General features: G+C 42.6%; 1 protein-coding gene across 1 annotated transcript in view; it reads left to right on the top strand.

The window, feature by feature from the left end:
• Nucleotides 1-16,946, top strand: part of Stard9 (StAR related lipid transfer domain containing 9) — an 85,644-nt gene that overhangs the window by 23,623 nt on the left and 45,075 nt on the right. Inside the window, exons 4-8 of the mRNA XM_021186561.3 lie at nt 7,999-8,115; nt 10,010-10,042; nt 10,131-10,192; nt 12,323-12,435; nt 14,398-14,467. Of these exons, the coding sequence (XP_021042220.1) occupies nt 7,999-8,115; nt 10,010-10,042; nt 10,131-10,192; nt 12,323-12,435; nt 14,398-14,467 (395 nt within the window). The remainder of the gene's footprint in view (nt 1-7,998; nt 8,116-10,009; nt 10,043-10,130; nt 10,193-12,322; nt 12,436-14,397; nt 14,468-16,946) is intronic.

The following is a 16,946-nucleotide window of genomic DNA, read 5'->3' as shown; positions in this document are numbered from 1 at the left end:
ATTCAACTGGAGTCTGAGGTCCATTCCTAATCAACCCACCACAACACTTATCTCTGGATGAAAGGATACATATTAAATAGTTAAGAATTATGGGTTTGGGGCTAGAGAGATGGCTCAGCAGTTAAGAGCATTGACTGAGTTCAATTCCTAGCACCACATGATGGCTCACAACCATCTCTAATGGGATCTGATGCCCTCTTCTGGTGTGTCTGAAGACAGCGACAGTGAACTCATATACATAAAATAAATAAATTAATCTTAAAAAAAAAAGAATTGTTGATTTAGTAAAATGGTAGTTGTAGGTTATCCCCCAAGATCCATGACTTCACTAGCCCTGAAGAGTTGGTTAGGTTTCCAATAAAAAGTATATTTTCCCTTCTTTTGTTTTTGTTTTTGTTTTTTTTTAAAGAAGCTGATTTTTTTTTTAAGATTTATTTATTTATTATATGTAAGTACACTGTAGCTGTCTTCAGACACACCAGAAGAGGGTGTCAGATCTCATTTCGGGTGGTTGTGAGCCACCATGTGGTTGCTGGGATTTGAACTCTGGACCTTCGGAAGAGCAGTCGGGTGCTCTTACCCACTGAGCCATCTCACCAGCCCTTTGTTTTTGTTTTGAGACAGGGTTTCTCTGTGTAGCCCTGGCTGTCCTGGAACTTGCTCTGTAGACCAGGCTGGCCTCGAACTCAGAAATTCACCTGCCATGCATTCTTAACTGCTGATCAATCTCTCCCTAGCCCCTAAGGTCTAATTTTTGGTGTGTGTGTTTTTGTGATTTTTTTTTTTCCTAGTCTTGGAACCTGAACCCACATCACTGTGTGCTAGGTGAAATGGGGGAATACCTCAAACAGAAATTTTAAATCACCCCTTTAGAAAACAGAATAAATGTAGCTCCTGGGGGGTCATTCTCTAATGCTATCCTGTGTATTCACATGGTTTCCCACCTTAGCTCCCAAGAGTTTTCTGTCCCGAGAGTTTTCTGTTTCCCAGATATCATGAATACAGCATTGGTACATTTTCTTTTCTCAGACTGGTGAGATGGCCATCAGGTTAAGGCACCAAGCCTGACAACCTGAAACGATTCCCCGGGACCTAGGGAAAGGCAGAAAGAACAAACTGACTCTCACAGTTGTAAGGAGTAGCTTTTGCTTTTGTCATTCTGTTTCTTTTTTTTTTTTCCCCCTGGGCCTGGTGATGCATGCATTTAATCCCAGCACTGGGGATACAGAGGCAGGTGGGTCTCTGTGAATTTGAGGCCAGCCTGAACTACATTCTGAGACCCTGTCTCAAAAAGAGAAAAGCAAAAGAATTTCTCCACTTACTAACCTTGAGTCCTATTCAAGGTCTATCCGTGTTGTTGCACAGACAAAAGTTTGCTTTATTTCACAAAATTTTCCTTCTGTGGAGGTAAAAGTTTATCTACTAGTTAAATTCTACTTATCTCCCTTCCCCCATTTCCCATAATTTTGTAGAAAGACTATAGGTTAAAATACATGTAAACTGTTCTTTGTTATTAGAGTATACAAAGCTATACTTTACTGTGGTCACAGTGTTTGATGTATTTTACTGTTAAGTTGTTATTTCCATTGCATTTTGGATGACTCATAATTTCAGTTTTTATTCTTCTGTGATTGAAGGATTATCTTTCAGTGATTTATTTCTGCCCTGTTTAGTGTCTTATATTACTGACAGTTTTGTGGCTGAACTGTGGTTGCCTTGTCATGGAAAGGACGAGGTACACTTAGTGGAAGAAAAGAAGCTTGCTTCTTAGCTTGCACTGACATTTGAGTCCTGTTTCCTGCTGTGTTTGTTTGTTCCAAGTCCATTCAGTTAGTCTCTCACAGTGTGACACCGTAGTTCATACAGCTTAGATGGGCCCTGTTCAGGTTTCCCCTGAGTCATCTTCCCATTGCTGTAGCGAATACCCGAGATGATCAGCTCTGACAAGAAGGGATGTACACTCATTCAGCCCTGTTGCTTGAAGACCTGTGGTAAGCGTGAGGCAGAGCAGAATTCCTGGAAAGCAAAGAGAGAGAATAAGATGTTTGTTGCTAAGGTCAGAAGAAGAGAGGATGAAGAAGGGGCCAGAGTCCCTAGTCTCCTTATAGGGCACTAGTCTGCCTCATACTGCCCCTCAGGGAGCCAAGCCAGTCAAATACTGGCTCTTGGGACATTTATATTCATTCATATATATATATATATATATATATATATATATATATATATATATCCCTTGCCATATTCTTGGTACTTCAGGCAGTCTTCTCCTCTGTTATGTTGAGTTACTTCATTTTGCTCCTCTATGTCAATTCTTCACTCTTTCCCTCCTTACTCTGTGCCCCAAAGGGTGGCCCAGCCCATCAGCCTGATCAATGGGTTCCTTTCCCCTCTGGCTTGATGTTGGGATCAAATGAATGAGATCCCTAGCAAGAGATAGCAATCCTGCAATAGGATTGACCCACTCTGGCAACCTTTTTTTTTTTTTTTAATTCTTTCATACATCACAACCCTGGTTTCCTCTATCTCCACTCTTCCCAGTCCCTCCTCCACCTCCCTCTCCTCCAGATCCACTCTCCTCAGTTTATATATATATATATATATATATATATATATATATATATATATATACATACATACATACATACATGCAGGTTTCCCAGGGACACCAACTGTGACTTAACAAGTTACAATAAGATCAGGCACAAACTCTCATATCAAGGCTGACTGAGGCAACCCAGTAGGAGGAGAGCAGGCAAAAGTCCCACAAGAATAGCAAGCTACAGAGCCGTCATATACATGCAGAGGACCTAGCACAGACCATGCAGGTTCTATGTTTTCCAATCTGGCAATCTTTAAGTCAGTATTTGCCTCCTTCCTCTCAGGTCTTGGTGATCTTTCTCTCTTGTCTCTGAGCTCTCTCTCATGAGCTGAGGGTAGTCAGTTTCCCCCGCTACTGGTCTAAGCTGCTGCGCTATCCCCTGTGGTTTCCCTCCTTTTCTAAGTAGTGTTAGTATTGAAGTTCTAGTGAATGATTCTAGCTTGAGAGTCACTGGTCTAGCTCACTCCCGGCTGATGCAGTGATTGCCCCAGTAATATTACATCTGAGAGATGAAAGGAAACAAGACCGGAGCAGGAAAGAGGGAGGCAGGTCCAGGTTCAGATCCAGATAGACAAACACAGGTAAATGGGTGAATGAGCAGGCCTTTGAGTAGGCTGTATCAGCAGTGGGGCACCAAGCTGAGGTGGGGCTTCTCAGTCCATGACACACATACCAGGTAGCAGAAGATAGGTTGGTATGGAGCCATGCCATTGTAGTGTTAGATATCCATCACTTTGTGGGGGCACAAGAGAATCCTCCTCTTTCTTTAGTCTTGTGTGTCTAGTAAGTTCTTAGATTCATCCCTGCCCCCTTTTTAAGACAGGGAGGGTTTCTCTGTATATTCCTGGCTGTTCTGGAATTCTCTCTATAGGCTAGGCTGATTTTGAACTCAGAGATCACCCGCCTGCCTCTGCTTCTCAGGGGCTGGATTAAGGGCATGCCCACCATGCCCAGTTCCCTTATGTGGTTATAAAATACCGATGTGCTCTCACAGTTTCAGTTTCCCCAGTAAATGTACTGAATGGCTCCCCATGTATTCCTAGGGATGCCATTCATCAGTGCATGTTGGAGTAGTGGTGTTGACAGTGGTATCAATGGCTGTTAATCCCTCATCCTCAAAACAGAGTAAAAAGCTACTTGTAGAGTCTCCTAGGGTGGTAAAAATCCACTGTTGTGTGGAGTGACTTAGCATAGGGCATCGCATGATCTCAACACCAGACAAACAGGAAATCTTTATTCATCTGCCAAAGTCAGATAGAGGCTGATGCTTCTTTCCGGGAGGATCTGCTCTAGAGGAACAGAGATAATGTTTGATCTGTACTTGGGCCAAGGCTGAAATAATGTCTGTTAACCCTGGGTTAGGCGTGATTATAATTTTTTGTGGTTTTGGAGTTTGATAGGAAAGGCACTCTAACACTGAGCTGTCTCCAGCCCCTGAGCTGGAACCATTATCTTCATTTCACAGATGGAAATGAAGGAAACCGAGTTCAAGTTATTTGGCCAGAGATCCATCTTTTAACACAGAAATCTCAAAGTCTGTGTTTTTGTTTTGCCTATTAAACTTTCAGTTAGGTTGTTCTTTTGCCAACTGAAGCCCCACTGAGTTATAGATCCTACATTGAATATTCTCTCTACAAATAAGGGACTCTGAACTCTGCTTTTTATAGCACAGTGAAGTTTGATGGTGGGTCAGTGTATACATATGTCCAGTCATCTTCACCTCACTATCTCTGTGATGGGCAGGGTGCAGTTCTGGGACCCTTAAGGTTTCTCTAAGTGATTAATGATGTAATTGAAGACATATGATTGAGTGACAGCAGTTGTTTAGATCACTTTCTGAATTAAAGGTTCTTGGTACCAAATAGAGTTAAGTTTTAAAGAAAAAGAGTCCCATCAAAACCCAAGTCTTTTCAGACTTAAAACATCCCTCTTAGTTCTTCACTAGAAAGTTTCCGGTAGCAACATTTGAAGTTGAAGTTAGTATTTAATACTTAGTTTTAATACTTTCTCATTCTATATTGGAATTGTCTCCGAGTTTCTATTGCTTTGATAAACACTATTGACAGAAGTCAACCAGAGGAAGAAAGGATTGATTTCATCTTATACTTCCAGGTAATAGTTCATCTCTGAGGCAAGTCAGGCAGGGCAGGAACCTGGAGGCAGAAGTCTTGGTATTGACTTACTCCTCATGGCTTACTCAGTCTGCTTTCTTATAGCACCCAGGACCACCAGCTCAGTATGGCACCACCCACCGTGGACTGGGCCCTCTCACATCAATCAGTGATTGGGAAAATGCACTATAGACTTGCCTACAGGCAAGTTGTTTGTTTGGTTGGTTTTTTTTTTTCAAGATAGAGTTTTCTGTATAACAGCCCTGGCTGTCCTGGAATTCACTTTGTGGACCAGGCTGGCCTCAGCTCACAGAGATCTGCAGGCCTCTGCCTCTCAGAGGCACACACTGGATTGAAGGTAGCCTACAGGCGATTCTGATGGAGATATTTTCAGTTGAGAGTTCCTCTTTCCAAATGACTCCAGCTTGTGTTAACATGACATAAAACTAGCCAGTCAGGAACCATATGGGTTTTTTAAAGTTAATTTTGGTATGAGTCCTACTTGGGATAGAGAACATAATTCTAACAGAACAAAAATCTATCCAGACCAAAGAAACTTATCAGTGGCAAGTTCCTTTAGTAATATATAGGTCATCCCTATGTGTGGATCTTAAGCGATTGTCATGGAATTGTTAATGGTGTTGGTGATTCTAGTTGGGTTTGAGAAAGGCATATAGGCATGTCTCAGCCAAATCTGGTGGTGTACCCATTTAATCTCGACAGTAAGGAGGCAAGAGGCCCATGGATCTCTCTGAGTTTGAGGTCAGCCTGGTCTACAAAACTAGTTCTAGGACAGCCAGAGTTGCACAGAGAAACCTTGTCTCAAAAAACCAAACCAACCAAACAAAGAAAACAAAAGACTGTGGTTAGTCTGTATCATATACTTTCTAAAGGTAGATAGATAGATAGATAGATAGATAGATAGATGAAGTTGCCCATCTCTCCTGAATGGGAGCCTGCAGCACACAGCAGTTCAGTGTCTTACTTTAACTTTTGGGTTGTCATAGTGAGCTGCTTACATCTGCTTCGTTGTGTTAACCTGGGGAGAGTGGGACACAGGTTCTTTGCCTATTTTCCTCTTTCTAAGGTGGTGGGTTTTCCGGGATTGGATATGCTAAGTCTAACAGCTGTATCTTAACAGGCTCTGTCATTTTTGGATAAAGCTCAGATGCTTGTTGACATCTTTTATCATTAGGCAAAGTGCTTTCTTCAAAGATGCGTTTAGAAAACATATAGGCAGTTATTTGCATTTGGATGAAAATATAGACAAAGAGGACATAGGCCCACCACATATATGTAGCAGATGTGCAGCTTGGTCTTCATGTGAGTCCCCCCATAGCTGGAGCAGGAGCTGTCCCAGCCTCTGTTGCCTGTCTATAGACCAATTCCTCAACTAGGCCACCTTGTCTGGCTTCAGTAGGAGAGGATGCACTTAGTCCTGTATTGACTTGGTGTGCCAGGGTGGGGTGATACCCAAGAGAAGTGGGTGGGGTGGGGGTAGGTAGCGGCTGGGTTAAGTGGGGACCAGGAGGTGAGTGGGGGCTTTGATTGGGATATAAAGCAAATAAATTAATTATGGGAAAAATATGGACAAAATTTTTTGTTTGTTTTTCACTCTCTCTTTACTCTGCTCAGCTGATCATAAACTGTGGGCAGAAAAAAAAAAAAAACCCGTTTATATTTAGATATGGTTCTTTGCTGTCTCCACCTCCCTTCCCAGCTCTTGCCCTAGGAAGATTTTCCAAAAAGTTAGTGGATGGTAATTAACTCATTTAATCTAATGCAGCAAAATGTACTACTTCTTCACACTCAAGAATTTCACCTTTCTGACTTTAGGAGGCAAACAAGACCTCACCCGATCTTTAACTTTGCTAACATGGAGTTAGTGTGACTAGAGAGATCTGCAAGAGAGATCATGGGAGCTTCAGTCTTTTACTGCATGCTGGGTTCCTTTGGCCTTTTGCCCAGATAATGGAAACAGTAAAAAGCAAACAAAAACAAATAGTTCTCTGCCAAGAAGCATAAGTGCAGCTGCTAAAATACAGAGCTGTGCAGTCCTGATTTAGCTGCTGTCTATTTCTGGTTGCCCCTGGTTATATGTGTGACATCAGTCTCTCCAGCAGTCTGCGTGATACTTATCTATCTTACAGCTAGAGAAACTGAAGCTTACAAAACTTGCCCAGGATCACCCTGCTTTGAAGTATATGACCCACACTACAATTTGGAACCATAGCAGATGAGTCAGAATTGAAAGGGAAGTTGAAAAAAAAAAAAAAAAAAAGATCAGGAACACAGTGGTACCCCCTAGGCATCAGGGATCCAATCACAGCGCAGAACAGGCAGCAGAGTGCCATCTACCACACTTCTGCCTCTGTGATTGCTCCTCTGGGAGAATTTGTCAACTGCTATCTGCTTTTGTCTCTCTTTGGAAAGTCTCCCTGGTTGGTAGCCTCCTCTCAGATGTCACTGTTCCAGCAGTCAGTAAGTGAAGAGGGCGCTGAGGTGGAGAACTGGGTTCTGCTTTCCACCAAGACCAGCATCCGTGGCCAGAAGTGCTCGGTGCTGCCTAGCAGAGTTCAGTTGAGGTTTCGGGAAACTTAGGAACTTAAAGCCGAGTTTCCACATGAGGACTTCTGGAGGTTTCTGAATTTGTCATAGAACCTGATCTCAACTGAAGTGATTGTCTAGCAGAACCTGCCAGCTCTCGGGGACAGTCAGAAGACGGACCCTCAGGGACAACTTTCCCTAACTTTTGAGCTGAACTGGTCCCGTGGGGGTCTTCAGGCCTTGAGTTTATCTTTCTGGGTTGAGTTTCACTATCACCATACCCTTAGCCAAGTAAGCATATCCCTATGAGGAGGAAATGTATAGTTTTGCTTTTTTATCTTTGTCCTGCCTTAGATTCTTTTTGTTAGACTAAGGAACACTGGGGCTGAGATACAGCTCAGTCCCTTAAGAATACTTGCTGTTCTTTTAGAGGACCCAATTCAGTTCCTAGTACTCAGATAGTTCACAACTGTCTGTAACTTCAATCCTATGGGATTGTGTGTAATACTCTACATGCATATATACAGAAATAATTAAAAATAAAATAAATCTTTAGAAAGTACTAGAAAATATGCACCTTTAAAAATTTTTTCCGTTACAATCTTTTTCCTGAAGTTGAATTGATTCTTATGAAATGATTGAATTTAGATTCAATATCTTATATTTTTTAGATTAAAAATATTTCTAAATGTGCTCTGGGAAGACAGGCCAATGACAAGCTGTCTGCTTTTGTTGTTACAGGTGTTCCGGGACTTGGGAACTGAAGTACTGTCTGGAGCAGCCAAAGGCTATAACATATGTCTCTTTGCCTACGGGCAGACAGGCTCTGGGAAGACATACACCATGCTGGGGACTCCAGTGAGTATTGGCACTGAAGTGAACTTTTTTTTTTTGTTTTTTTGTTTTTTGTTTTTCGAGACAGTTTCTTTGTGTAACACTGGCTGACGTGGAACTCACTCTGTAGATCAGGCTGGCCTCGAACTCAGAAATCCGCCTGCGTCTGCCTCCCAAGTGCTAGGATTAAAGGCGTGCGCCACCACGTTCGGCTGTGAACTATCTTCTAATGCAACAACAAAAAAAATCTGAATCTTACATTGTTCTTACTACTGTGAAATAGAGTGTGACCTCCATGGTCAACGGTAACGAGATTAATGACCCTCTTCTCCATGAAGAGTGGGACTTCACCACTTTAACTGAGTGGTAAACTTTGTATAATGAGTTTCTTTTGGTGAACCTTTGAAAAACCGGGATTTCATGGTTCCCTTTGACAAAAGTCCTTATTGGTCCTCCTGGAGATGTATGCTATTTCTAGGTTCATTACTTGACGCTTAATACTTTCGTTGTGGATTAATCTGGGCTAAATCTTAGTGCTATACAAAGATGAGACTGCTGTGTGCAAGTTTTAAAGTGTTAAAAGAAAGCAAGAGAAGTAGCTGGGCTGGGAGCTTTTAAGAGTATGTAGAGTGTAATACAAGTTGTTTTTAATCACGGAGAATTGAGGGGATAATTCTAGGTGTGGTAGTGCATGCATTGGGGAATAGAGGCAGATAAATCTCTGTGAGTTACCAGCCAGCCAGGGGTGTACACTAAGACTCTGTCTCAAAACAAATAACAGCAACAAAAATAAAAGTTAAAAGTACACTCACAGCCGGGTGGTGGTGGCACACGCCTTTAATCCCAGCACTTGGAGGCAGAGGCAGGCGGATTTCTGAGTTCGAGGCCAGCCTGGTCTACAAAGTGAGTTCCAGGACAGCCAGGGCTATACAGAAAAACCCTGTCTTGAAAAAAAAAAAAAAAAAGTACACTCACACACCAGACACACCAGAAGAGGGCGTCAGATCTCATTACAGATGGTTGTGAGCCACCATGTGGTTGCTGGGACTTGAACTCAGGATCTCTGGAAGAGCAGTCAGTGCTCTTAACCACTGAGCCATCTCTCTAGCCCAAGGAAAGCATTCTTAATAATACCCTTTCTGATGCTCGGCGTGGTAGTGCACACCTTTAATCCCAGCAGAGGCAGGAGGATCTCTGTGAGTTCAAGACCAGATTGGACTATAAAATAAGTCCAGGACAGCCAGAACTGTTATACAGAGAAATCCTGCCTTGCAAAACAAACAAACAAAAAAGACTATCCTTTGTTTTAGATTTAGAAGTATGCCAATGAGATGACTTGGGCAGTGGTTGACAGATAACCTTGCATAGGGACAGTCTGAAATAGCCACTTCTCTGTGAAGTGTTTCCTCATTGTTTCCTTTGTCCATGAGTAGTGTGGTTTCAGATATTTGAAATTAAAAGAAGAAATTTCCTAATGAACCAAGGAGATTAAAACTTTAAACCTCTGGATATGAGGTAGAGGAAATAGCAGCTTCTTTGAATTTCTGCCCAGTTTTGCAGAGGGTGTTCGTTCATGTGTCCAGTGTCTAGGGGTAGCAGTAGGGATCTAGAAGGGACTACATTAGTAGTGTGAACTCATCCAAGCACGATGAAGTTCACTGCAGGAAAGCACATGCCTAGGTTTCCTGCTTCTCTTATTTGTCTTATGGTGATAATCTGCCCCTCGTCTGTATGTCCGTCCCTTTTGTTAGTGTCTCCTGAAAGTGCCAGCCAGTAGTCTTCTATACACTCCTGTAGAGGCTAGCTCGCACACACAGCCACCCTGTGTGCTCAGGGACTCCAGGTGCTTTGTGGTAAGATGAGGGCATGTGGGCAGTGTCCCGGGTCAACAGTAATGCTTTCCTTTTCTTGTCACCAGGCCTCTGTTGGGCTGACTCCGAGGATATGTGAGGTATATATTCTCTTTGGGTCATGTACTCCCACCGTGGGCTTCCTATGTCAGCTTCCTTCAGTAAAACCTAATGCTCTGGTCTGTGCAGGGTCTCTTCATCAGGGAGGATGACTGTGCCTCTCGGCCTTGTTCCCGTAGCATAAAAGTAAGGTAAGAGCACAAGCCCCAGACCCCAGATGTCCCATTTCCATCCCCAGCTCCTTTCACGTCAGGGTCAGCAGAGGGGTGGAGAAAATCCTCAGAGGACACATCATGCAGTATAGGAAACGGGACACATACTAAGCCTTTGGGTTGCCCCGGACTAGCCCATCAGGTTCCCCCTGTGCCTCTGTTCCCCTCACTTCCTGTTGTCTCACTCTTGCTTTTGGGATTCCCCTCCTAACCCTTGTTGGCTCATTCTGGAGATTTCAGACCGACTTTCCAGACTAGTGCTAGGTACAAGATTTTGTTTTGTTTTGTTTTGTTTTCTTTTGTTTTGTTTTGTTTTGTTTTGTTTTGTTTTGTTTTGTCAGACAGCATCATGCTATGTAACCTAGGCTGGCCTCAGACTCTTTATTCTGCTGTTTTACCCTCCCAAGTGTTGTGGTTGTAAGCATGATCCTCTATGGCCTAGCAAAATAAATTTTACCAAGCTGCAGTGAGAACAATGTTGATATATGATTACTAGGTTTTCTTTTCTTTCTTTCTTCCTTTCTTTCTATCTTCTTTCTTTTTTTTTTTTATTTATAATTTTATTTGTATGAGTACATTGTCGCTGTCTTCAGACACACCAGAAGAGGGCATCAGATCCCATTACAGATGGTTGTGAGCCACCATGTGGTTGCTGGGAATGGAACTCAGGACCTCTGGAAGAGCAGTCAGTGCATCTCTCTAGCCCTCTTTTTTTTCCCCCCTCTCTTCCTCTTCCTACCATCATTCCTTCCTTTCTTTTTTCTTTCTTTTCTGAGACAGTTTCTCTGCATATCCCCGACTGTCATAGGACTAGCTCTGTAGACCAGGCTAGCCTCAAACTCACAGAGATCAGCACACTTTCTGCCTCCTGAGTACTGGGATTCAAGGTGTGCACCACCACTGCCTGACTTTGTTTTTCTTTAAACCTTGTATTCTCCTTCCTTTTTCACCTCCTCTGTTCCCTTCCTGTTATACGTAATCATTATTGGTTTAGTTAAAAATGAAATAGATCTCTAGACAGTATAACATCTTGTTCACAGTCTTGATGTGTAAAACAGATTAGAGTTTTCCAGCTAACAGCAAGGCCAGGGGTGGGACCTTCACATTTAATTTCCTCTGTTGGCTTAGTAGTGGACCTTGAGATGAAGCGTTTAAGTTATGAGCCGATGGTGTATGGGAACCATTCTCGTTCAAAGCACCACAGCCACCCTCACCTCCCCCAAATAGTGCCTGGTTGGTGAATTAGGGACCAAGCATTTAAATGCCTGAGACTGTGGGGGCATTTCTTTTTTTTTTTGGTTTTTCGAGACAGGGTTTCTCTGTGTAGTCCTGGCTGTCCTGGAACTCACTCTGTAGACCAGGCTGGCCTCGAACTCAGAAATCCGCCTGCCTCTGCCTCCCAAGTGCTGGGATTAAAGGCGTGCGCCACCACGCCCGGCTGTGGGGGCATTTCTTATTCAAATTACCACAAGCACATATACTGCTTTTGCAGAGGGTTGTTTTATTTCCAGCATGTATGACTGATGGTTCATAACTGCCTGTAAGTCTAGTCCAGGGGACCTGACTCCTTCTGGCCTTTGACAGCACCAGCACTCGCAAATGCACCTCTCCCATATAAATATTAGAGAGCAAACAGAAACCGGAACAAAAGAAGGATCACTTTTGAAAGTCATTCATGGAAGACTGAATTTGGCACTGATGTTATAAACTGGGATATACTGGTAGCCAGTGGTCAAAACCTTGCTGTGCATACGGAGAAAGACACTTAAGCAAGTGGGAACCCTGGCTTGGTTGAAGTCTTTTTTTTTTTTTTTTTTTAAGATTTATTTATTTATTATATGTAAGTACACTGTAGCTGTCTTCAGACATTCCAGAAGAGGGCGCCAGATCTCGTTGCGGATGGTTGTGAGGCACCATGTGGTTGCTGGGATTTGAACTCTGGACCTTCGGAAGAGCAGTCGGGTGCTCTTACCCACTGAGCCATCTCACCAGTCCTTGGTTGAAGTCTTAAGGTTATCAGAGCCAGAACAGGAAACCTTGTGGTTCTCAGTTTAGTATTTTTCCTTTTTCTTCAGAATCTAATGGCCTTGCCTTTTTCTGTGTCTTTAGCTTCCTAGAAATCTACAACGAACGAGTGAGAGATCTTTTGAAACAATCCAATCAAAATAAGTCCTATACCTTAAGGGTCAGGGAGCACCCAGAGATGGGACCCTACGTCCAAGGTGAGCTTCTGTGATCGTGGAAATTGGAGAGCCCCCTACAGTTTAGGAAGTTCTAATGTTTGATAACTTTCTCAGCATGTGTAGTGAAGGTTTTCTGTGTGCTGGCTACTGTGCTGGACATTGGATGTATGCTGATAAGCTGACATGACATGGCAAGCTTCACAGGCAAGCTTAAATTTTGCTGAAAGTGTCATGAGGCAAACAATTGCCTGGACTCATAAAAATGCCCCTTTTAATTTTATTTTCCATGTAAAACAATACTGTCAAATAGATACATCAGTGCTCAGACTCCACATTTCAAACCATTCCCTGCTGCTCGCTCTCCTTTTCTTCCTGTTTTTCTCTGCCCTCCCTCCTCTTCAGACACAGCCAGGAGACCTCAGCATACCTCCACTTGACTTTCCAGTTTCCGCTGGCATTTTCCTGTCTTGTCTGATAAGTCCTTGAAAATACCAGCCATGGTGGCTTTAAAATCTGCCTGGTAATTCCAGTGTCCTCATTTTCCTTGGGGATCTTTCCTTTATATCCCCAGGCTTACATGTATGTTTGAATTGCTAGTAAGTTTTGTGGCAGTCAGTATTTGTAAAGCTGCTCTTAGGAATTGGTCTTCCTTTCTTCTTCTAAGTTCCTTTGAGCACTAGGGACTAAGAAGTAAGTTGGGACCCAGTAGAAGGCACGAGAAGCTCAGCGGCAGACTTTGGGAAGGCTTATTTACTTCTACCCCAACTCCTTCTCGTCTTGTACTCTTTTGGGTTTCTTTCTATAAGAACTGATGTCTAAGCAGGCATTATATATAGTCTCTGCACTCAGGAGGCTGGGGGAAGGGGATTTTCTTGAGTCCAAGGGCCTCCTGGGCTAGAGTTGAGACCCTGTTTCAAAAAATAAAACAAACAAAAATTGAGGGGGTGGGCAATTTGGGTTTGCTGTGAACTGTAACCCTTGTCCCTTGATTTCTGGAAAATTGCTCAGAAAATTGATCGCAGCTACTCACCTGCAGTTTAGTCACTATTCAGGTTTGTTTGTCAGGTTTTACTATACATTTATTTAGCAGTAGACCTATGGCACTGTCTTGTCCCCCGGGCTCTGATACTCAGCAGAGGTTCTCTAGCACTGGTAAATGCTGTAGGTGGCTTTGCCATAAGGATTTTCTTTGTGTCAGAAGGCTCACTTCCACCTGTCTGAAGCCTTCTCATTCTGTAATGGCTTGTCGTAGCCTTGCTTCACCCACAGAGCCCACCCTGACCACTGCTCTGATTTGCTCGGCATGCTTGTAGCAACATTTCCATTTCTGTAGTGTTTGTCTATAATGTGTCATATCATGCAATTTTATGTTGTAAACTGTGAAAGAAGAGAAACATATTTACTATGTATTTTGTATGCTAAACTGAGTCTGCCACCTTGTGGGGAAAATGTCACTTTCCTATCAGGAATTTTGTGAGGCCCAACAATAATATATGAGAACAAGATTTCTTCTAACTTCTGTAGTAAAGCTGTAAGGAATTTTTTGTTGTTGTTGTAAGCATGGCCACTGCATGAATTCTAAACTATAATCTTTGTGGAAATACGCCGGTCACTTGATGAGAGGTTTCAATACATATTTATTAATTTTTACCTGAGTAATCTTAGTCAGGATTCTTCATTCTAGCTTATCAAGTGATATGATATAAGAGTGATAAGTAAATTAAAAATTAAAAAATAACTAGAGCTGGAAAGATGGCTCATTGGGTCTAGAGGCTTTTGCCCTCAAACCTGATGACCTGAGTTCCATTCCTAGATCCTCCCTGGTGGAGGGAGAAAAATGACTCCTGTAATTGTCCTCTGACTGCACACGTGCAATATGGTGGGCCTGCATTTAAACTCATATAGGAAATAATAGGTAAGTGTCCTAAGAAGAATGTCAGAGACCACAGGAAAAGTTAGTTTACCAGAAGTTTCATGTGATTTCTTTTCTCCCTCCACAAGGTCTGTCTCAGCATGTTGTTACCAACTATCAGCAGGTCATCCAGCTCCTGGAGGCGGGGATAGCAAACAGGTAAGACGTTTGTTGGGTGGGGTGTTTCTGCTTTTGCCATCCTGTGTTTTCCTGTCCTTTGGAGAGCATGGCCAAAGGAGAGTGCGGGGGCCACCTTTGCAGTGATCTCTCTGCACTTCTCTGCAGTGTACAGCCAGGTCTTCTCAGATCAAGAACATGGCTAAGTTACTGCTCTTGGCACTACAAAGGAAATAGAGTTTGTTCTGGACATGATAATATTGGGTAGTACTGTCTTCTCAGCTTGGCAAAAATGAATATAGGATAAAATGATTCATAAAACCATTTTTCTTGTAGTTTCCAAACTTGTGAGGTTATAGGCACATGAAACTAAGAGATTAACTTACATGCCCCTAACGCTACTGTGCAGTGTGATAGCGTCTCATGTTTTCAACTACTGTGAGGACTTAAAATATTCCTAATAAGTGCCATCTAGGGAAGCTGTTTTTCCATGGGAAGAAATGTTTATAGTCTTATATTTATCCTGTTACTCCTAGGCCCTTTAGCTGAAAAGCAAAGGAAATAACTTAAATGTAACATTCTAGTCCCAGAATTTCATGGAACTCTCTCAGAAGAAAGCTTTGCCTGTTCTTCAGGATAAGCTGAGCTCTTGAATTATTAAGAGTTAGGATTCACGCTGGTTGTGTTGGTACATACCAGGTGGACCTTTGTGAGTTTGAGGTCAGCCTGGTCTACATAGCTAGTTCCAGGGAAGCCAAGGCTACACAGAGACACCTTGGAGGTTGAGGACTAGCTCAGTGGGAGAGCACTTGGGTTTAGTACTCAGTTCCAGGGGAGAGGGAGGAGGAGGAGGAGAAGGAGGAGGAGGAAGAGGAGGAGGAGGAGAAGAAGATGATAAAGAAGAAGAAGAAGAAGAAGAAGAAGAAGAAGAAGAAGAAGAAGAAGAAGAAGAAGAAGAAGAAGAAGAAGAAGATAATAGAGTCCTGCTCTCAAAAAACCAAAACAAAAATTAAAAAACAAAACAACAAGAGTTAAGAGGCAGGTGGGCATGATGATACCTGCCTGTGATGCCAACAGTGGGAGAGGCTGAGGCAGGATGAATCAGTTTGAGACCTGCCTAGTCTGCATAATATGTTTAAGGACCAAGGTTCAATTTTCAGCACCCAGTGAAGGCTAACAGCAGTCTGTTCCACTTCCAGGGCAGCATATGAAACCTCTTTTGACCTTTTCATGTACTAAGTATATATATATATATATGGTACATATATGCATACATTCATACATGTACAATAGACAAATCTCAATCTAAACAAAAAATTTTTGAAAAAATAAGAAGGAGTGTGAGGAGCTGGTGTGTAGTTCAGTATGAGTCCAGCACTGTGGAAAACAGATGTGATGATGCATAGCTGTAATCCAGCATTCAGAGATGGAAGTAAGAAGTTCAAAGCCCATCTCAGCCACATACTTGAGGCCACCCTGGGCTGTGTGAGGGAACAGGAACTGGAATGTGACTCAGTGGTAGCATGGCTGCCTAGCATGAGCCCTAGGTTTAATCCGAAGTGCCAACAAATGAACAAATGAAATAAATATAAGAGTTAGGTTCATTTAGCCCTCTGCATCCTTGAGTATAGGAACACCTCATAGACTTTTAGCCTTTTCTGTCCTCTAAATCCTTAGAAGTCAGTGAAATAGTCTGAGATAGTTGTAACCAGAGGAATCATTGATCTAGATTTAGGTAAGGAGAGACTAGGTGGCTTTAGGGTTTAACACTGGAATGGATTTCTAAGATCTGCTGTTGAGTTCCACATTTAAACATGGCTTCAACGTAATTCAAGATCCAAATTCAAAAGGCTTTCTGACACTGTTGGGTGAATTCTCTGCTTTATAGCTTAGCTGTCTGCAAGGCTTCTACAGCGTACTTACTACGCACACTTGTCTTTTTCTATGTGTGTGCTGGTGTTGGTTTTTTAGAAAATTAATTTACTTATTTGTGTATTTGTGTGTGTGTGTATATATATATAGACTCAATGTCAAGTGTCTTTCTCTATTGCCTCCCACCTTACTTTTGAGGCAGGGTCTCTTACTGAATTTGTAGCTCACTGATTGGCTAGACCAGAGCTGTTTAGTAAGCCCCTCTGAGATTTTCCTGCCTCTATCTCCCAGCATTGGGGTCACAGACCTGTGCTACTATGCCTAGCTTTTTACATCGATGCTGAGGGCCCAAGCTCACTTTACCCACTGGGCCATCTCCCCAGCCTTGTTTCTGAATGATACAGGGTCTGTGCAGGCTGGCCTCAGACCCAGTCCTGTTGCACCCCTCTCATATGCTGGGAGAGAGGTGTGAGTCACCATTACCAATCCAAGTCAGTGTCTTTATTTACATAGGCCTATCTTTGAGATATTGTCCCAGGTTGATATCACCCAAGTATTCTCATTTTACTTTTGATTTTCCTATCATAATTTCAAAACTGTTTTAGTGTTGGTTGGTATGGAGCCACTCTCCCTGTTATTGTCAGATAAC

This window comes from Mus caroli, unplaced genomic scaffold (assembly GCF_978045245.1).
Source record: "Mus caroli unplaced genomic scaffold, Mus_caroli_1 scaffold_2, whole genome shotgun sequence".
Taxonomy (NCBI): Eukaryota; Metazoa; Chordata; class Mammalia; order Rodentia; family Muridae; genus Mus; species Mus caroli.
The sequence above is the reverse complement of the archived record's forward strand: the minus strand, read 5'-3'. Positions and strand labels throughout refer to the sequence as shown.